At 37.4% G+C, this 22,530-nt stretch overlaps 1 protein-coding gene across 9 annotated transcripts in view; it reads right to left on the bottom strand.

Moving 5' to 3' along the window:
• ANKRD17 (ankyrin repeat domain 17) overlaps positions 1–22,530 on the bottom strand; it is a 182,527-nt gene that overhangs the window by 73,806 nt on the left and 86,191 nt on the right. For all 9 annotated transcript variants that reach the window (XM_028848507.2, XM_028848508.2, XM_028848511.2 and 6 more), the window contains exons 3-8: positions 12,269–12,425; positions 7,303–7,450; positions 6,919–7,066; positions 5,470–5,703; positions 2,706–2,800; positions 65–302 (exon numbers count right to left, since the gene is read on the bottom strand). In XM_028848507.2, coding sequence (XP_028704340.2) covers positions 65–302; positions 2,706–2,800; positions 5,470–5,703; positions 6,919–7,066; positions 7,303–7,450; positions 12,269–12,425 — 1,020 coding nt within the window. The remainder of the gene's footprint in view (positions 1–64; positions 303–2,705; positions 2,801–5,469; positions 5,704–6,918; positions 7,067–7,302; positions 7,451–12,268; positions 12,426–22,530) is intronic.

Below are 22,530 nucleotides of genomic sequence, written 5' to 3'. Positions count from 1 at the left end.
TTTATACAATTATACTCTTAGGTTTTACACATTTATACTTGAGTGTCTTGATAGATATGGTTACCTTGACCTAGAAGTAATGCCACCATTTCTTCATGTCCTTCTCGAGCTGCTTCCATCAATGGTGTATAACCTTCATCATTGACCTCTTCCAGGCTAGCTCCTCTTTCAATAAGTAAAGCCGCAAGTTCCACATGCCCACCACATGCAGCCAAAGTTAATGGTGACTCAAATGAATCAGCAGGCATGTTCACTTGGGCACCGCTGTCAAGAAGTAACCTAGCTACTTCAACATGGCCATCCTAATCATAATACAATTTAAAAAATTAAATCAGCACCATTAAAAAAAATCTTGAAAAACTTGAAGCCTTTTCAATTACTATACAATGAAGTTTATCTATCTCCACTCAAATAGGAATAGATCTACATTTAACAGTTGAGTAAATCAGTATTTATTATGCACTGCCTATATTCTGTTAACATAGAAGAGGGAAATAGAGATTGAAAATATAAAATAAGTAGAAACATGATACCTTCGATCAAGAAGCTTATTTACCATTAGAAAAAAAAAAACAGTAAGTATGTGAAATAAGAGACTATAGTGAGACCACAGATAATATCAACACTGTATAGTACAAACTTAAATGCTAAAAGGATAAAGTTTAGAGAGGGAAAGAAGAATTTTATAAGAATCTTTAAGGATAAGCAAACTTTTGATTAGTTAGGAAAAAATGCAACCCTTTTTGGAGAAGTGGGGGAAGGATACATGCTGTGTTAGGTGAATACAATGTGTACATGGTACTTTCTGTATTGCTCATCATCCAAGTACCAGTGAAATTAAGAAAAGGGCCAGGTGTGGTGGCTCACGCCTGTAATCCCAGGACTTTGGGTGGCTGAGGCAGGAGGATTGCTTGAGCCCAGGAATTTGAGACAGGCCTGGGCAAAATGGTGAGATCCCATTTCTACAAAAAACACAAAAATTATCCAGGTGTGGTGGTATGCACTTGTCCCAGCTACTCGAGAGGCTGAGGAGGAAGGATCATTTGAGCTTAGCAAGTTGAGGCTGTAGTCAGCCACGATCATGCCACTGCACTCCAGCTTGAGAACAGAGTGAGACCCTGTCTCAAAAATGAATACAAAAAGAAAATTCTATATTCTGTCTCCTTTACTGGTCACTTTTTCCCACTCCTTTCCTAATTACTGGCAACTTCAAGGCCCTCTTTTTCCTTCTTTTTGTCCTTCAATAATTTTTTCCATCTACATGTTATCTCCCAGACATATTCTTTCAAACATACCATGCCCATTTTTGCCTCCATGCATGTCACACTACACAACTTTAATGTCTTACTACTTTTTTTCTTTTTCAATTTGTAGAGAAGAATCTAATGTCTTATTAGTTTGATTACTTTGCTATTTCTTCAGCGCTGAATCTTCTTCCTTGATAGTGAACTCCTACATTTCCTTTAAATCCTAGTTTAAAAACTCAGTATTATAGCAAGTCTTTCACATGTCTGGCCCCTACTAATACCTTTCACTTATAATATTTACTCCCAGTGCATGTTGGCTAGATCTACAGATTATTCCATTTTAATTTCTTAAACTAGACACAGGCTGTTTCCTCAGTAAGGAGTGGCAATAAATTTCCTTATGACGGGGAACTTTTAAAACTGTTGCTGTTAATACTATTAATGTGTTTTATATCCATTATCTCATTTAATCCTCACAACTCTCAGAGAAAGATATTTTCCTCATTTTACAGATGAAGAACTCAAAAGCTTAGAAAAACTTTTATTTGTTAAAAAAATAATTTGCTAAAGCAAACACTAAGATGGCAATAAGGAAAACAATAGATAACTCAAGTCTTAAATGGCTACCTAATATTTTAAAAACTAGTAAATAAAATTTAACATCCTTTCAATAATTATTCTCTGAAGGGGAGATGAGACAAGAAACTTCAGATTCTTTTGGGGCCCTTTCTACCATTGGCATGTTCCCCTCATAAGTTTTTCTATAATATTTTGATCCACTTCTGTGTCATAAATCATAAACTAAGACACAAAGGTTTAAGAGTACTGTTATGAGCCATTCCCGAATACAAACTCTAAAACACAGCTCTTCAAAAGACAATCTAGAGCTCAGAAAAAACCGTGAGAGAGGGGAAATTATGTAACACAAATTATGCTCTACTTTAAAATTTTTGTTTAGTCTATTTATTGGTTTGAGGTATGTTATGCTTATTAATAATGTACATACTCTGAATTATATTTCCTTTTTTCTTTTTTTTAACATTTTTAAAAATAGACAGGGGGTCTTGGTATGTTGGCCAGGCTGGTCTTGAACTGCTGGCCTCCATTTTAATTTGTTAATCCAATCCTCCCACCTTGGTCTCCCAAAATGCTGAGATACAGTCGTAAGCTACCATGCCTGGCCATATTTTTCTTTTTCATATCCTCAGCCAATCTTTATAAGAGTCACTTTGGTGACGACAACTATATAAAACCAGTATAGCTATGTGAGACTAAAAATGCAGGTAGCATTGTAAAGCTTCAGAAAATAACTTTAATAGAAGTTAATGTTGTACAACTGATTCAATAAGGTTCTGACAAACAGAATCATAGCACCCATTGAAAAGGCATTCATTGTATACTACTCTGTCTCTCCCTGGTTAATATATAAACATATTTCGCATATTTCACCAATCTTACCATGCAAGCCTCCATTAGAGCAGTGTGCATTTCATCTGTTTTATGCTCTTGATCCGCGCCTGCTTCCAAAAGAAATCGCACCATCTCTAAGTGTCCTAAACCAAAAGTGTACAAGATTACTTGAAAATATTTTATTATTCCAAAATAATTTTTAAAATTATAATATTTTGAAAAGTTATATTTAACTTATAGCATTAAATTTATAAGCATAATAAAGTCAACTAGAAGCTACCCTTAACTGTAGAACACAAATTACACAAGTGATCTTGCTGTTCTACCCCTTACTCTACTGCCCTAGAAACTGCTGCTACTAGAGTCCCTGCTAGAGGTGAACAAAGATGCCATTAAAATCCAACACCCAAAATGTTCCCTCTACAACCTTTTAAGAGCCCAGGCATGTTATAGTTATTTTATTTATGCTATGGAATAAATCAGTTTTCACGAACTAGTAGCCTGAGATAATGATCAGTCAAGTTATTTCTGTGAGAAAATGTATTTAAAGTTCCAATACCTAACTCAAAAACATTTTAGGAAAAACCTGCTTATAAACTGGGAACTGTATGTATAAAAATATTCTTCAAACCACACCATTTAATTTATATTTATATATTTAATTATAACATAAACATGTACACACATTTATGCAGTTTCAAATAAACCATATGCTTCAGTTCAGATAAAGATACCATATAAGTGGTTAAAAAGCAGAAGACAAATTATAATTTAAAAAAGACTTCAGATTCTATGCAAAAAACAATAGAAAAATTATTTAATTTTTTCCAGCTTTATTTAGAATCAGCTACAATCAATTCTTATTCAACTGGGATGCAGGAGAAGGACAGATAGTGGAGTCACAGGTAAACAGTTAAACAAAATTTACTTTGGTAAGTGTAGTATCTGCCATGTCTTGTATTTGCCAACTACCTACCATCCCTTTTTCTCTCTGTGATTCTCCCCTCCCCAAAACCCACATTAGTGCTCAGTCTCAGCCTGACTTCCCTCTCTTCCCCAACTCCTCCTTGTCAGTCTACATCATACGAGACCTCATCAGAAAGAGAGGAAGGGAAAGGGGTCCATGGATACCTGGAAGTAGTAGAGATGTTCTCCACCAGCTCAGTTCGCTATCCAGCTTCTAATTAAAGCCTGCAAGCCCCAACCTCAGATGCCCCTTTTGGATAGCAGGGTGGGGCTACAAGCAAAGGGGAGAGGGGAGAGGAGTTACATGCAGCCCCATCTCAAAGCTCTCTGGCCAGCAGGGACTCAGTAGTGAAATGCAGCCAGTACTGGGTTCAAAAGTATTTGTGAGAAGGGGAGAGAGCCACCCAATCAGCCCACCCCAAGGCTTACCTCCTCTCCTCCCAATGAAGATCAGCCTCTGCCTAATTGTAAATAGGGTTGGGGAAGGGAACTAAGGGACCTCAGTTGTGCTCCCTATCTGAAAATCTATTAACATGAGATAATCAAAAGCACTTTATAAACCATATTTTTCAAATTTAAGTTAAATTTTAGTCAATTAATCCAAATATATAAGGATTATTTTCATGTTTATAAATGAAATTATTCCAAAAGGCATCACACAACCTTGGCTACTCTTATATAGAAAAAAACAACACCAAGGCCAGAACTAGGGTGAGGAAATCAAAGCACAGGGTGCAAAATTTAAGAAGCCACTCACATGTAAGCTTGTGCAAGTGAAAGGTTAGTCACTGAGAATGAGTGTCTCCTTAAATTTTTTACTAGGTTTTGCAAAAGCTTTTTCTTGATGCCTAGGGGTCAAGAATTTATGATGTAAATAATATGGGACAACTATATAGATATATGGCATAAAACATAGAATTGAATGGCTAACCAAACACAAAATTGCATGATTTTTTTTTTTAAATAAAAAACTTACTTTCTTTTCTTTTTTGAGACGGAGTCTCGCTCTGTCGCCCAGGCTGGAGGGCAGTGGCCGGATCTCAGCTCACTGCAAGCTCCGCCTCCCGGGTTTACGCCATTCTCCTGCCTCAGCCTCCCGAGTAGCTGGGACTACAGGCGCCCGCCACCGCGCCCGGCTAGTTTTTTGTATTTTTTTTTTAGTAGAGACGGGGTTTCACCGTGTTAGCCAGGATGGTCTCGATGTCCTGACCTCGTGATCCGCCCGTCTCGGCCTCCCAAAGTGCTGGGATTACAGGCTTGAGCCACCGCGCCCAGCCCAAAAAACTTTATTAATAAAAGATTTTCTTAATTTACTTTCTTAAAAAGTAAAACACCTTACTTTACAGCCATTTATCTGTCATATATGTGGAGTCTAAAAAATGTTCGGCTCTGTGGCTGCGTTTTAACAATCTAGAATATAGAACAGTAATTATCTACAGACCAAACATCTTTCCAGGCAGCTGTGTGGCCTGCCAAAGGAGGGCATTTTCTGTACTATCAATATTTTCAGGTTCATTGACATCATTTAAAATACCATGTACCCCTTCATACCAAGCAAAATCTTCTCGACATGAAAGCTATTATACAGTTCATATTAAAAGAACTGTTTCTGATAAAAATTAGATCAATTAATACTCATTTTTCAGTGACAATATTTATAATGTTAAATCTATATTTTAAAAATTTAAATAGTAAACAAACTGAAACACTGTAAACACTTAACATTTTAATTACATACTATATGCTATTATTATGTTTTATTTTTTAATTTAAAAACAAGATCACATAAAATAATTATAATTTCACATGTTTAAAAACTTTGTTTCGAGAAAGGTTTATACTGTACCTTTGTAACAAGCTAAGGTAAGGGCACTCTCTTTAAATTCATTGGAATGCGTATTAATGCCAGCCCCATTTTCTAGCAGCAATCTGGCTACTTCCACATGTCCAGCACTTCCAGCTTCCATAAGAGGGGTATGACCATTTTCATTATGGTCCTCAATACTAGCACCGGATTCCAAGAGCACCTTTACAACATCTACATAGCCTCCAGCGCAAGCATATGTAAGTGCTGTATTGCCTATTTTAATTAGGAAAAATAAAAATATATTAACATAAAATACCAAAATAAATCAAAGTGCTAATTTACATTAAGAAAATGGAAACGGAAGACTATAACCATAATAAATATTAAATTACACATACATATATGTAAATATATATCTATATATAAAATTCCTTTCCTACTGCATTTTATCTTTCTGAAATCAACTCCCTATTCTCCTTCTCCATTTAAAACCAAAGTCAAATACATGAGGAAAATCATATACACTTATCCAGATTGGAGAGTTGTAAAAGAACTGGGCAAGTCTGCCCTGGAGCTAAGTTTTACCTTAAGATGAGAAAAAAGTTGTTTTAATGTTTATCAGAGAAATGCTTCACAAGTTTTTTTTTATTTCAATGTTTCTAACTTAAAATTATTCATCATATACATACCTTATACTATACCTTTTAATCATATATGTTTTCATTACAACTTCAAATACTAGTTAACTGATCAAATTCAAATTTCTAAATCTGAAATTGAATTCAATAATTTCTAAAACTTTTCTGCTGATAAAAATTTCCCATATTACAAGAAAAATCAACCTTCTGGGTAAAGTAAGAGTTTCTAAAAATCCCTTTAAATCACAACATGATCTTAAAAAACATTTAATAAATTTGAAAAATCTGCATGAAGGAAATGCACAAAATATTTCCATGAAATTTTAGAACTTTTACACAAATCTATCTAGGACCAAATTTGAAAATACATATATATATATTTTAGACTAAAGTTATGCTATTCTTCAGGACACAATGTTTTCACAATACTTTTTCTGTGGGCCACAATTTAGTAACAGTAGGAAACAATGGACTATCCTTTTGTTCCACAATCTTTTTTTCTCCGTATCTTACCATTTCTCTCCTAAAAAACTGGAAACATGGGTTTGAGCACTACAGCCCACACCTTTCAATTTCCAAGAGAGTGGTCCGTCTAACTGGGTCAGTCAGTGTTTTACTTTTATCTTAAAGAACCTTAAAAGGCCAATTGCCCTTATAAACGAAATAGGAAGAATATCATTCAAAATATATTCTATATATTTCAAAATTCATACACAGATGTATGAGAATATGTAGCACATCTAAGAAATAAGAGAACTGAAAAATTAGCACTAAACATCACCTTCATGCGAAACCACTATTACCAAATGATGTTACTACTTAGCAAAACTGAAAAAGAAATATGCATGACCTGTTGAAGACTGTGCATTAACATCTGCTTTATGAGCTAGCAGCAACTTCACAATTTTGACATGTCCTCCATTAGCAGCAGCCATTAAAGGTGTAATGTCACCTTTGATTCCCCTATCTTCCACATTTGCATGCATTGCCAACAAAACCTTATGAGAGAAAAATAGTTTAAAAAGATATTAAGAAATGATAACCGTCAAAAAATTTTGAATGCATGTATTTATATAATGTCTACCTAGTCGTAGTAAAAGAGCTATAAGCACACAAAATTTATCTAACTATTTGTTGAATTAATCCAAATGGTTGGAAAGATTTATTTTATTATTTCCTTAGTAAGCAAGCCAGTTTTATAAAAAACAACAAGCTTTATTTTGATAATACGAACCTGTGCAAGCTCATAGTATCCAGCAGAACAAGCTAAACAAAGGAGGCTCTCCCCTTCCTCTGTGTGTTCATTTACACTTCGCCCTTCAATGAGTAACTTTCGCACAGCATTTACATCTCCTTCTGAACAGGCTTCTGCCAAACTGCGGCTATTAGGGAAAGAATATCACAATACCAGAATATAAGAATATTAAAAAAATTGCACAGCATAAATATTGTTTTTGGTTGTTTTGTTTTTTGCTGTTTAGAAACAGAGTCTTGCTCTGTCACCCAGGAGTGGGTACAGTGATGCAATCAGCTCACTGCAGCCTTAAACTCCTGGCCTCAAGCAATCCTCCTGCTTCAGACTCTCAAGCATTAGGATTACAGATGTGAACAACCACACCCAGCCAGAGTATTGGATATTTATGTCAAATCTCTATAGTTATATGGTTTGGCTTTATGTCCCCACCCAAATCTCATGTTGAATTGTAATCACCAGTGTTGGGGGAGGGACCTGGTAGGAGGTGATTAGATCATGGCAGCGGATTTCCCCCTTGCTGTTCTCATGATAATGAGTGAGTTCTCATGAGATTTGTGGTTGTTTAAAAGATCTTTGCTCTCTCTCTCTCTCCTGCTGCACCATGGTAAGACATGCTTGCTTCCCCTTTGCCTTCCACCATGATTGTAAGTTTTCTGAGACCTCCCCGCTATGCTTCCTGTACAGCCTGTGGAACTTTGAGTCAATTAAACCTCTTCTCTTCATAAATTATCCCAGTCTCAGGTAGTTCTTTATAGCAGAGTGAGAATAGGCTAATGCTAACATTAGTGCTCAACAAGGATGGTTATTTCAGTATGATTCATAACAAAAAGCCAAAGATGATTGAATTCATTGAGTTTTTTACAATCTACATATCAATGGCACTGAATTAAAATTATCAATATTCCAAAATGTTTTCAGTTATGCAACTGAAGGATAAAGTCTAATTTACTGGTAAGTGGAGAAAGAACATAAAATTTTAAAACATAAAATTTTATAGAAATCACACACAAATAACAGGTCATAATTATGCTTCTTTTGTTTCGTTAGTAGAAAATTTTTTATAAAATTTAATTAAAAAGTAAAAACTGGGCAAAACTTCTACTAATTGTAAAGATCTATGTGAGTCCTTCCATCAAGTAAAGGGAAATCAGACAGAAAAGATGGGAGAATGTAATACTAATAAATGAATAACTGATGAGCCTTTTTTAGTTTTGTTTTGGAAGTATTTACTCATACAATCAAATTTTGGGAGAAGTTTCAAATCCAGGCAAAGAAAAAGCTGAACTCAAGCAAAATGAGAGTGGAAAAAGTGGAGTAACAAAACATTAAACTGAGAGAAAAGTGTATGCCCCATAAACTTACCAAAACAATTCCAATTGTAGACATTTCTAAAGATTCTCACTTTTGTATAAAATAATCCTAAAACTAAATCCAGGGCTATTAATATTCTTTTTATTTCAAATATAACTCAATTCTTTTATTACCCTCTTAAAGTATGGCCCTTTCACTTCAGATACTAAAGGCACCGACAGATAATCACTTTTCTATACCTCTGTTATTACCATCACCCAGATTTAAGACCAACATCTTTGTCTCAGATACGGCAAAGCCTCCTAACCAGTCTCCTTGCCTTCACACTACTTGCTGTCCTTCAGGTTCTTTTCAACAAGGCAACCAGAGAGATCTTTTGTAAAGAGAAGTAGAACATGGCCAGGCGCGGTGGCTCATGCCTGTAATCCCAGCACTTTGGGAGGCTGAGGCGGGGAGATCACGAGGTCAGGAGATCGAGACCATCCTGGCTAACACAGTGAAACTCCGTCTCTACTAAAAATACAAAAAAATTAGCTGGGCATGGCGGTGTGTGCCTCTAGTCCCAGCTACTCAGGAGGCTGAGGCAGGAGAATCGCTTGAACCCACAAGGCAGAGGTTGCAGTGAGCCAGGATGGCACCACTGCACTCCAGCTTGGGTGACAGAGCAAGACTTTGTCTCAAAAAAAAAAAAAAAAGAAAAGAAAAGTAGAACACATCATTCCTCTACTCAGAACGAAATCCTTACAAGATCTGCCCTGTGGCAGGTATTCCTCTTCCCTTTTACTTCTCTGGCTTTATCTCCTACTCTCTCACCCTTATTCCTTCCACTTCGGCCACATTGGTCTTCTTGCTATTCATCACATATGCTAAATAAGCTCCAACCTCCAAATATTTGCAGTTGCTCTTCCTGTGCCAAGACAGCTCCTCTCTCAGACATGTCTCACTCCCTTCCCTATTTCAGGTCTTTCCTAGAAAGCCATCATTTTAAGTGAGGACTTCCCTGACCACGCTATTACAAAATGTAACATGACCTCTGCTATGGTTTACATTTTGTCCTCTCCAAAAGTCATGTGAAATTTAACTCCAAATGTGGCAATACTGAGAGGTAGGGCCTTTAAGAGGTGCCTGAGTCATGGGGGCTTTGTCTTCATGAATCGGTTAATCCATTCATGAATTAATGGATTAATGGGTAAATGAATTAATTAGTTATCATGGAGTGAGACTGGGTAGGCTTTATAAAAGGAAGAGAAACCTGAACTAGCACACTTAGCCTACTTGCCCTGTGATGGCCTGTGCTGCCTCAGGACTCTGCAGAGAGTCCCTGCCAGCAAGAAGGCTCTCACCAATTGCAGCCCCTTGACCATGGACTTCTCAGCCTCCATAAATGTAAGAAATAAATTCCTTTTCTTGCCCAGTTTCAGGAATCCTGTTACAAGCAACAGAAAATGAACTAAGATAACCTCCAACCCAACCACTGCCTTAGTACTTTCCTTTAAATTTTTCCCATAGTTATTATTTTATTATGTGCCATACTATATATTTTATTTACATGTTAATTGTATTTTCCCCTTACAAAAAGTGAAGGTCTCAACCAGCACTAAATAAATTTGTCTTTTAAACATCTCTTCTGATTTCCCATTTCACAGGACACTGACAGTCCCTAGACTCAATGCTCTCTATAATTTTTAAGCATGTTTAGGACAAATCCTTCCCGTAAGACATTTCCTCTATAAGTGCGTACCTTTTCTCTCTTTTAAAGTAGTCTCTGTCTCTTTCACTTCTTTATGCATATACCCTAATCTACATTATCATTTGAATTTTTCATTCAATTTCCATGTGTGTATACCAGCTTTAAAACAACCTTAGAAGATCTACTCTAGCAACAGCTGAACTTAAGAACTTGTGGGCAAAGGGTATATCAAGCCTCGCACATGGCACTGTCCTTAACTAATATGAAAATGTGGCACACAGTACTCACTGCACATAAGTCTACCATCTTTCTCAAACTTTGTTGAATAAATATAATTGTCACAAATATGTTATATTTTTTTCTGTTAAATTCCAGTATTTTCAATGCAAAATAATCTGTGACTTTTTATTTTTGTATTCTATTTCCTGCTTTAACTGGTTTTAGTATACCCTTCAAGGTGTTTTTAATTTTCTCTCTTGCCAATCTTAGCAGGCACCACATTAAAAAATATTTGGAGATAACCAATAATATTTTAGGCTAGTAAAACCGAACATTTACTATGGAATAGAAACCGAGGTTAACTAAAGAAGGGAGTCAACCTACAAGAAGAATGGTAAAGCAAGTTAATACAGACAGAAAAATCTAAATGAATGAACACTAATAAAGAGCCAAGAGAAACAGCAAATTCATGACCTTGTTAATACTATATAACTTCTCTTTTATACTCTTAAAAATGTTGTATGAAAACACCATTAGACAAAAGAAAATTCTTAAATGCTATAATTTACTCTCTAAACCCAAATATAACAGAATATTCAGATGTTCTCAATTGTTTTAAGGCAATTGCTAAAATAAATAAAATGGCTTCATTTTATTAGAGGAGGCAAAAAGAAGCCACCAAGGGTTGAAAATGGTAACATGTATTAATGATTCTTTTCTAGTTGCTTCCTTGAAGTATCTATCCATTTTTCTTGTCACTCTTTTTTTTTTTTTTTTTGAGACGGAATTTTGCTCTCATTGCCCAGGCTAAAGTACAATGGCGCAATCTCGGCTCACCACAACCTCCACCTCCCAGGTTCAAGTGATTCTCCCGCCTCAGCCTCCCGAGTAGCTGGGATTGCAGGCATGCGCCACCACACCTGGCTAATTTTTGTATTTTAATAGAGATGGGGTTTCTCCATGTTGGTCAGGCTGGTCTTGAACTCCTGACCTCAGGTGATCCGCCCGTCTCGGCCTCCAAAGTGTTGAGATTGCAGGCGTGAGCCACCGCGCCTGGCTTCCATTTTTTAATATACATCCATAATTATGTTTATATATGAGATGGTGTGATTTTTATTGTATAACATCATCAGAACAGCTTAAAATGTCATGTCACAAAATATTTACTGAGCCCTTACTAACTGTAAAGTGCTATCTGTATACAAGGAATTATAGGATATAAAATAATAAAGTCCCTGGACTCACATTCAAGTTACAGGAACTAGATCTATGACTTCCTTTAAGACTTCATAAAGCAAATAAACAAATAAAAGCCTCACCCTTTAAAATTTTCAGAACTATGCAAATGAACTGGAAAATGGCCTAATTGTAAAACATTTACTTGTCACCAACACATTAAAAAAAAAAAATTCTAAATAAGCAAAAAGTCTTTTATAACATATTGACTAGGCCTCAGTCTTGCAGTCAGAAAGACACTGGTGCTCTGCCACTTATTATCTATTTGATCTTAAGTTACTCACCTCTCTTTAACTTTTTATCTGTAAAATGAGAGTAAAAACAAAATCTATACCATATAAAGTTTTTGTGAATCTAAATAAGACATCAGATGTCAAGTGGTTAGCACAGTGCCAGCCAGGCACAAAATAAATGCTCAGTAAATGTTAGCTATTTGCTATTATTTTTAAGAAAATGATTTCATACTGGTTGCAGCAAAAATATACTTACTTGTCCGACTGCCCTGCATTTGCTGTGCTTTCAGCTCTCATACGGGTAAGTGCAGCAGCAGCTTCATCCAACGCACAACTAACAGACGATGTCAACCTCCGGAGTACTTCAGGATCTGCAAAGGCTTTACCATCAGCCGTGGACAATTTGCCTATTCCTATTATATTATTTTCGCACCAATATGGACACACCCAAAAGGGAGAAACAAAGCAAAATTCAAGTTACTTAAAGCTATACTGTGTATGTTAACAAATAACCTCCAAATGGTAGAGTAGACATATATATCGGCTGCCCAGCATCTTTTGAGGAATCACTCTTCTCCAGTTTTCTAATAATCTTATTCATTCCATGTGGTTCATAGGTACTTGATCCTGTGACCCTCTGGTGCCAGAAATGGGCCTTTAGCCTATGATGGGACAATTAGACTCTGTCATATCTTTGAAAGAACGTATATTCAAAGGTTGCTAAATTGGTAAGATGTGAGTCATAAGCTATTTAGCCACTTTTGTCACCACATACAGAAAAAGACTGCCCAAAATAAAGTCAACATAGAGGAGAACAGAGACACAGAAAGAGAAGGGGACAGAGTCCTGATAAAATTATTTTTGACTCATTGACGCCAGTAGTGCCAGAAGCTAGCACCATCTCTATGATTTGTTAAATGTCTACATTTTATTTTTTTTAATTAATATTATTTTTTTTCGAGACAGGATCTTATTCTGTCACCCAAGCTGGAGTACAGTGGCATGGTCATAGTTCACTGCAGTCTTGAACTCTTGGGCTCCAGTGATCTGCCCAACTCAGCCTCCCAGTAGCTGGAACTATAGGCTCACACCACCACACTAGGCTAATTTTTCTTTCTTCTTCTTTTTTTTATTTAGACAGGGTCTCGCTCTGTTACCCAGGCTGGGTGCATGGCACGATTACAGTTTACTGCAGCCTCAGCATCCTGGGTTCAAAATCTTCCTGCCTCAGGCTCCCAAGTAGCTGGGACTACAGGTGTGTACTACCATGCTTGGCTAATTATTTTACTTTTTGGAGGAATCGGGGTCCCACTACATTGCCAAGGCTGCTCTTGAACTCCTGGGCATAAGGAATCCTCCTGCCTCAGCATCCCAAAGTACTGAGATTATAGGTGTGAGCCACCACAGGAGGACACCCAGCTAATTTTTAAACTTTCTTGTAGAGGTAGGGTCTCATTATGTTGTGTAGGGTAGTTTAGATCTCCTAATCTCAAGTGATCCTCCCACCTCAGCCTCCCAAAGTGCTCCCAATTACAGGTGTAAACCACTGCATCGGGCCAATGTCCAATTTTGCTTAAGAATGTTTACTAGGCTATCACCTGTGAACAAAATATGGCCTAAAAAGGCATTCTAGACTATATATAAAAATAAGCTATAAATGAATTATGTCTACAACTTACCACATATACTTAAATCATCTGAAAGTACTAATCTGAAAACCATTCAGAACTGCAAAACTAAAAAAAAAAGAAAAAAATTCAAAAGCAGAGATGGTTAGTAACCATCTGCATGAAACCTAACTGTTGCTCTTTCAGATATCCCTATAAAGCATGAAGCATTCTTACCCCTAACCTTTATTATTTTAATTCAGTGGTGCTTAATAGAAGCTGCCCATCAGCATCACTTGTGGTACTGTTTTTGCTTTTTTTTAAGATAAGGTCTCACTCGGTTGCCCAAGCTGAAGTACAGTGGCATGATCATGGTTCACTGCAGTCTCGACCTCCCGGGCTCAAGTGATCCCCCACTTTGGCCTCTTGAGCACCTGGGACCAGGCACAGGTCATCATGCCTGGCTAATTGTTTTATGTTTTGTTTTGTTTTGGCTTTTTGGTAGAGACACGGTCTCACTATGTTGCCCAAGTTGGTCTTGAACTCCTGATTTAAGTCATCCACATGCCTCGGCCTCCCAAAGGGCTAGGTTTACAGGTGTGATCCAGCCCCCTGTAGTGCTTTTCAAATATATAGATGCTGAGCTTTTCTACATCTGGGGATCCAATTCAGTAAGTAGAAAGCAGGGCCTGGCATCTACATATTTTAAAGGCTCTAAGGCAATTCTGATAAACAGCTAGGATTAAAAACCTTTACCTCTAATGTTATGATGGATATTACAGAACCCTGCTATCCAACATGTGGTCCACTGAATAGAAGCACTGCTATCGCTTGGGAGCTTGTCAGAAATGCAGAATCTCAGGCCCTATGATGTACTGATCCAAAACCTGCATTTTAAAAAAGATCCCCATATGATTCCGATGCACATTAAAGAAAGGCTATTATAGGTTTTATAACAAACTCGTTAACTAAAACAAAAAGGACCACTCACTTGGTATTAAACATATCTGCACAGATAAGTACATAACAGTGAAAGGTGTTCAATAATATCACATAAGTTTCATGTTTAAAGTTCTGAAAGTGTATACTTTTATAGTGCACTTTATAATAAAGTAGGCAGCCTAGATTAAGCACCAAGTTAGAATAAAAAGGTTAGGGGTAAGCATGCTTTATAGAGATATCTGCAAAAGCAACAATTAGGTCTCACACAGGTGGTTATTAACCATCTTTGCCTTTAAAATATTTTTTTCTTTTGCTGTCCTGAATGATTTTTAGATTAGTACTTTTAGGTATATTTTTATGCTTTTCTTTAATAAAAAAACTAACATATCAAATGTTATATCTCACAAAACCAAAAATAAATCTGCCAAGAAGCCTTTATGATTATAGCCATAAAAAATGTTCAGAGTAGTCAAATTTCGTATCGGCTACAATTAAGATGTACAAAGAATAAAAATTGTCTTGGTCTGATAATTTACGTCACTAATATTAAAAGTCATACTATATTCTGAATCTACTACAATATTTAATAGATCTTCTTTTGGTTAAATATATGAAGGCACTATTGAGATCAAGATCACAGAAGAATTTCCACATGAAAAAAATTAGCTCCAATTTTTCAGCCATCCAAGATCACTATACAACAAATATTTGTCAGTGATAGCAACAGGAACTAGGCAAGAGGACAGATCTGGCTCAGTAAAAACTAACCATTGTTTCAAAAAGAAAAAAAAAAAGAAAATCTCACTTTAAATCTTTATGAACTTCTTGTATCTTCATAAGTAAAGATAACTATTTTAATGAAGATAACTAGGAAGAAACCAAAGACAGTGATGGTAATCTTTCAAATTAATTAACAGTAATCAAAAACTAATTCTAGCTACCCTGAATTATGGTGATTCTATTTTTTTCTGGTCTTCTCCAGCTATTGAATATTAAAGTGAAGATCAAAAAACAGAAAAGGTCTGGGTGCAGTGGCTTATGCTTGTAATCCTACTACTTGGCAGGTGGATTTCCTGAGCTCAGGAGTTCGAGACCAGCCTGGGCAACATGGTAAAACCCCATCTCTACTAAAAATACACAAAATTAGCTGGACGTGGTGGTGTGCGCCTATAGTCCCAGCTACTTGGGAGGCTGAGGCAGTAGAATCGCTTGAACCCAGGAGGTGAAGGTTGCAGTGAGCCAAGATCGTGCCACTGCACTCCAGCCTGGGAGACAGAACGAGACTCTCTCCAAAAGAAAAAAAAAGAACAAAATGACCAGATTATTATTTCCAAATTCTCTCATTTAATCAACAGAACCACAGAAATTCAGATAGAGGACACATTAAAATATTATTTATATTATTATTTCATAATAAAACTATTAATAATATTACTAACACTATTAAACTTATTAAATATTATCTGATTTTAAGATAATTGAATGCATAATTATCTTCCTCTTAGAACTTACTCAGAGGGCTAAAATGCAAAAGAAACTCCTTCTATGATAAAACTAGGAAAAATTTGTATATAAGCTAAATATATAAGCTAAAATGTATAAAGACAAAGTAAACCAGAGATGTAACTAACTTATAGAACAGAATAAACTGAAACACCACTATCAAAAGAAAAACAGACCACTAGCCCAACGGGAGTCAGGTATTAGATGTACCAGATACAGGGGTGAGGTTTTGGTTAGAAAAAAGGGAGACCAGCCGAACACTTGCGAGGAGTAATCAGACACGAGTCTTCATTGCCAAACTAAACACCCAGGTGATTATTCTCTAAAGAAACCAAACTAGAAAGGCCCTGGACTAGGAGACATCAGGTATACAGGAGGATGACATGAAGTACTACATAAAAGCATTAAGTGAAAGTTTACATGATAAGTAGTGAAAGCCTCAGCCCCATTCCCACTGTCAGCTCCCAGAATTATGGTAGCTGGGTTCATTATTCAGAAGATAAACACTGACAGGTGTGTATCTAATAAAATGATCCCAAGGTTACCTGTCCCTGACGTACACATCCTACAATCTAGGGACTGTGAATTTGACAAATTTTACTCCCAAAATTAAGTTATATTACATGGCATTGTTGACTTAAAGACAGCGAAGTTAACCTGGTGGGCCTGACCCAATCAAATGCGCTTGTGAAAGGCAGACATTTCTTTGGCTGGTTGGAGATAAGGAAGCCAGAGATTAAAAGCACAAGAAGGATTCTACTTGTCACTGCTGACTTAAAGATGGAGGGTGCCACATGTCAAAGAATGTGGGCAACCTTATGGAGATGACAGCCCATAAAAAAATCAGGATCTTGATTCTACAATTGCAAGGAACTAAATCCTGCTACCAAAAACAATAAATTTGGAAGTAAATGTTCACCCACAGCCTACAGATAAGGAACATAGGATAGCTGATTTCAGCCTTGAGACCATAAGCAAGAGAATCCAGTCACACTGTCCCCAGATGTCTGGCTCACAGAAATTTAAGAGATAATAAATGGGTGTTGTTTCACACCACTATATTTATGGTAAATTGTTATGCTGCAATAGAAAACTAATCCATGCTGTATAGTAAAATGCACCAACAAAACATGCATCCAGACTTTCCAATTTAGCTTTTTATGGCATTGCTAGACTAAAAACAGAACCCAAGGATCACCAGACATCTGAAGAAAATCTTAAATATGAAAAGCCAACCAAAGTATTGAAAATGAGACTGAAATTTTATAATGCCAAAATTATAAAGCTTTGGAGAAGGAGAACAGGGACAAATGGTACAGAGACAGGGTTAAGTCATAAATAAGTGTGGCAACACCAGAAGTTTAGTAACTTTAAAGGCCTGAGAGTGATTTTTTAAACTGGAACTCTATACCTAGCTAAACTATCAAGTATGAGGATAGTAAGAAAGGCATTTTCAGATGGTCTAAAAAATTTTACCTCTCAAGCATCCTTTCTCAAGAAACATATTGGATACCTAAACCTTGTTCAATCTCAACATCACAAAAAGAGAACCAACCAGACAGGGCCTATGTGATAGATATATAAGGAAATACACAGCATTATGAATGTCTATTCTTGCCAAAATCAGAATAAATCTGAATCTGATCAACTATCTGGATCTAAAATAGGAAATACAACACACAAAAGCACAACTGGCACAATCCATAAACTGAGAGAAGTGACTATTTCTTCAACAAATAAACAGAAAAAAGAAAAAAAAAGAGAACTGTTACGATTAAACTTAAGACAATTTTTTTAAATTTTTAATTTTATGGGTACATAGTATGTGTATTTATTTAAGAAAAATAATTAACATTAAAACTATGTAAACCTTGTTTGGATCCTGATTTAAAACAACTGTAAAAAGAAAATAATTGAACAAATCTCAACACTGACAGGATACTGGCAATATTAAGGAATTCCTTTTTTTTCCTTTAAATCTGAAACAGTATTATGGCTATATTTCTTTTTAAACACTCTTAATTTACAGATACATACTAAAATATTTATATATGAAATGGTATGGTACTTAGATTTGCTTTAAATTAACATAAGTGGAGATGTCAGCAAGGTGATAATAGGCAGATAGGAAAAAAGACTGCCTGTACACTGAAGACTGCTGAAGCCGGATGATGGATAAACATACAGAGGTTTCATTACGCTCTTCTCTTAGATTTGTATGTGGAAATTTCCATTTAAACAGGGAAGGAAATAAAGGAGTGAGGGAGACGAAAAGTGAAAGAGGTGGAGAAAGAAAGGAAGGGAAGTAGGGGGAATGCTAGCTTGTTAGCTACCATAAAGAAAATATAAAAAATAGAAATAATTACACAACTTAGAAAAACGAAGCAACTATTTGCATTATATGAAAAGGTACCTTATCTCCAAAAATCAGCTTTTATGTAAAATCTACTTCCATGTAACATCTTTGAATCTTGTTGTGCCTCTTGGGGCCACAGAAAACAAATCTGTATGACAGTCTTTTAAGCATTTGAAGAACATTTTATTTAACCTAAGTCTTCTTGTCTTCAGGAGAAACATTCCCTGCTCCTCTGAGGCATATTTTTAAATAATTTCATAATCCGCATTTCTCTCTCATAAACTTCTAGAGCAATGTCAAATTGCTGGAAAATGCTAAATTAGGTCTCTACTCTTCTGTACAAATAGTTTTCTATACTCCAAGACAGGACTGTGCACATGCCCTTATTATGTTTTCAAGTCTATTTGGTTAAGATCCTTTTAATAATCCATTCTAGAATTTTACCTTGGATGGAAATCAAGTTTAACCATGAGTCCTTCAAATATTTAAATACTGTATTACAAGATGTTTACTGAAACAATAATATTTTTACACAATAATAAAGTAGCAGTTTACATACATTGCATGTAAAATAGGTAGTGCACTGGGGTTCTTAAACCATGAACAATTAGTGTTCATAGTGTATTTATGTCTACTTTACAAAACCTAAGAAAATGTATGTCTTTAAAATGATTATAGATATTTCATTATCACCTCCTTATATTTAAGATATGATATATAGCGCTAAATCTGTGTGTGTGTGTGTGTGTATATACTCCCTAATTAAAACATTGTTCCTATGGGGATAACATAATGATCCACTTCACAAAAATACCACGATGATTCACATGAGAAAGTTTCAGCCTACAGTCTCTAACAAACAAGTGGGGAAAATTATATATCGTCAATTCTCATTATTCAGTTATTCATAGTAGTTATGTTAAGTTGCTAGAAACACGGAATTAGCAAATACTATACTCAACAACTGCTCCTGGGAGAAATACAGCGTTAGGCAGCCCCTGGCCACAGCATTGTCATTAATGCACATAACCCTGTTTTATGTGTGTTTCTGTTTAAATGTACCTTTTTTGTGTGTGTCCTTCCAACTTTTATTTTAGGTACAGCAAGTATACATGCAAGTTGGTTATGTGGGTAAATTGCATGTTGTGGGGGTTCAGGGTACAGATTATTTCATCACCGAGGTAATGAGCATAGAATCCGATAAGGAACTTTTCAATTCTCACCTTCCTCCCATTCTCAAGTAGGCCCTGGTGTCTACTGTTCCCTTCTTAGTGTCTATGTGTACTCAATGTTCAGCTGCCACTTATAAGAAAGAACGTGGCATTTGGTTTTTTGTTCCTGCATTAATTCACTTAGGATAATGGGCTCCAGCTGCATCCATGTTACTGCAAAGGACATGATTTTATTCTTTTTTATGGCTGCATGGCATTCCATGGTGTAAAATACAACTTATTTAATATATGTTGTTGATTCATTAACATTTAACTCACAGCCAACAGCAGTAAAACTCATGCCTGAACCTAAAACATATTTTTTCCACTTAAGAACACTAGACAGCACTCTGCTTGGGTGCCATTTTAAACAGTGAGTGGGAGGGACTGTACATCATGGTTTGAGTGCTAGCTAAGACACAGTACAATATAATATCAGACAGATTTCGAATGGTTTTTGACCTCAGTCCCTGGCTCCCAGATGGTATCTCTGGACAGCTCAGGGCCTAGGGGAACTTGCCACCCTGAAGGGGAAAAAACAAGTCTGGCTGGCTTCGCCACCAAGATAGATGGAGTAAGATGGCTGAATAGGGGGCTCTAGTGATCTCCCCACCCCTCCCCAAGTTTGGCAACTATCTACACAAAGTGAGCATCTTCATACGAACCCAAAATCAGGTGAGCACACACAGCGCCTGGTTTTGACTTCATATTGCTGAAATAGGCATTAAAGAGGGTAGAAAAGACAGTTTTGAATTGCCAATGACACCCCTCCCTAATCCACTAGCAGCTCCCCACATGGTGCAAAGAACTGTGCAACTGTAAGAGGGAGAGTACAGCAACTGTGAGCCTTTGCATTGAACTCAGTGCTGCCCTGTCACAGCGGAGAGCAGAAACAGGCTGAACTCAGTTGAGGCCTGCTCGTGGAGGGAGCATTTGGACCAGCCCTAGTCACAAGGGAATTGTCCATCCCAGCAGTCCAAGTTTGACTTCCAGCAAGCCCTGTCACCACGGGCTGTAGTGCTCTGGGGCCCTAAGTGAAGTTGAGGGGCAGTCTAAGCCACAGGACTGCAATTCCTAGGCAAGTCCTAGTGCCAAGATGGACTTGGAGTCACTGGATGGGGGAAGGGGAGCAGGTAACTTCCTGAGCCACCACTTGGGCGGCTAAGGGAGTGCTTGAGTCACCCCTCTCCCAACCTCAGGCAGCACAGCTTAAGGCTCCAAAAGAGACCCCTTCCTTCTGCTTGACAGAAAAGAGCAGAGACAACTTGGTCTTGCATCTTGGATACAAACTTAGCCAGAGTAGGATAGGGCACCAGTCAGATTCGTGAGGCCTCCATTCCAGGCCCTGGCTCCTGGACAACCTTTCTACACACAACCTGTGCCAGAAGGGAACCTGCTCCCTTGAAGAAAAGAATCCATCCCTGGAAGGATCCATCACCTACTGACTAAAGAGCCCTTGGGCCCTGAAGAACCAGCAGTGACACCCAAGTAGTATGCCACCTGCCTAGGTTGAGACTGGGATGTGCCAGCTTCATGTGAAAACCAGCACATTCCCAGCAATGGTGGCAACAGTGAGAGCACAGTTGGGGTGCGGCGGGGGTGCTGAGTAGAAAGCGGACTCTTGGGATCTCCTATTCCAAGGCTTGGCACTTAGACGACATTTCTGGAGCTGTCCTGGTAGAGAGGGGGCCCACTGTTCTGAAGGGTGAGTCTCAGGCCTGGCAGCTTTCATCACAAGCTGACTGAAGAACCCTTGGGCCTTAACTGCACATTGGCGGTAGCCTGGCAGTACTCCCTGTGGGCCTCTGGTGGTGGTGGCCATGGACTCAGACTCCTTACCTGTGGAAAGAGGAAGAGTGGGAAGGACTGTATATCGTGGTTTGAGTGCCAGCTAAGACATAGTACAATAGAATATCAGATAGATTTCTAAGGTTTTTGACCTCAGTCTCTGGCTTCCAGATGGCATCTCTGGACTAGCTTAGGGCCTAGGGGAACTTGCCATCCTGAAGGGGAAAAAAACAAGTCTGGCTGGCTTCGCCACCTGCTGACTGTAGAGCCCTAGGGCCTTCAGCAAACATAGGTGGTAGCCAGGTAGCGGTCACAACGGGCATTGAATGAGACCCAGTGCTCTGCTGGCTTCAAGTCTCACCTAGCACAGTCCCAGTGGTGGGGGCCCCAGGGGTACTTGTGTCACCCCAACCCCAGCTCCAGGTGGCTCAGTAGAGAGAGAGAGAGAGAGAGAGACTCCATTTGTTTGGGAGAAAGAAAGAGAACAATAGTCTCTACTTGGTAATCCAGATAATTCTTCTAGATCTTACATAAAACCACCAAGGTGGTACCTCTATGAATCCGTAAAAATCATAGCAATACTGGGATTGGGGTGCTCCCCAATGCAGACATGGCTTAGATCACAATACCCAAGTCGCTTCGAATACTTAGAAAGCCTTCCAAAGAAGGACAGGTACAAACAAGCACAGACTGTGAAGACTATAATAAATACCTAATTCTTCAGTGCCCAGACACCAACAAACATCTACAAGGATCACGACCATCAAGGAAAACATGACCTCACCAAATGAACTATATAAGGCACCAGGGACCAATTCTGGAGAAACAGAGATATGTGACCTTTCAGAAAGAAAAACCAAAATAGTATTAAGGACACTCAAAGAAAAAAAAGATAACACAGAGAAGGAAATCAGAATTCTATCAGATAAATTTAACACAGAGACTGAAATAACTGAAAAGAATCAAACAGCAATATTGGAGCTGAAAAATGTAACAGACACAGTGAAGAATGCATCAGAGTCTCTTAATAGCAGAATTGATCAAGCAGAAGAATTAGTGAGCTTACAGACAGTCTATTTGAAAATACACAGTCAAAGCAGACAAAAAAAAA

This window comes from Macaca mulatta, chromosome 5 (genome assembly GCF_049350105.2).
Source record: "Macaca mulatta isolate MMU2019108-1 chromosome 5, T2T-MMU8v2.0, whole genome shotgun sequence".
Classification (NCBI taxonomy): domain Eukaryota; kingdom Metazoa; phylum Chordata; class Mammalia; order Primates; family Cercopithecidae; genus Macaca; species Macaca mulatta.
The sequence above is the reverse complement of the archived record's forward strand: the minus strand, read 5'-3'. Positions and strand labels throughout refer to the sequence as shown.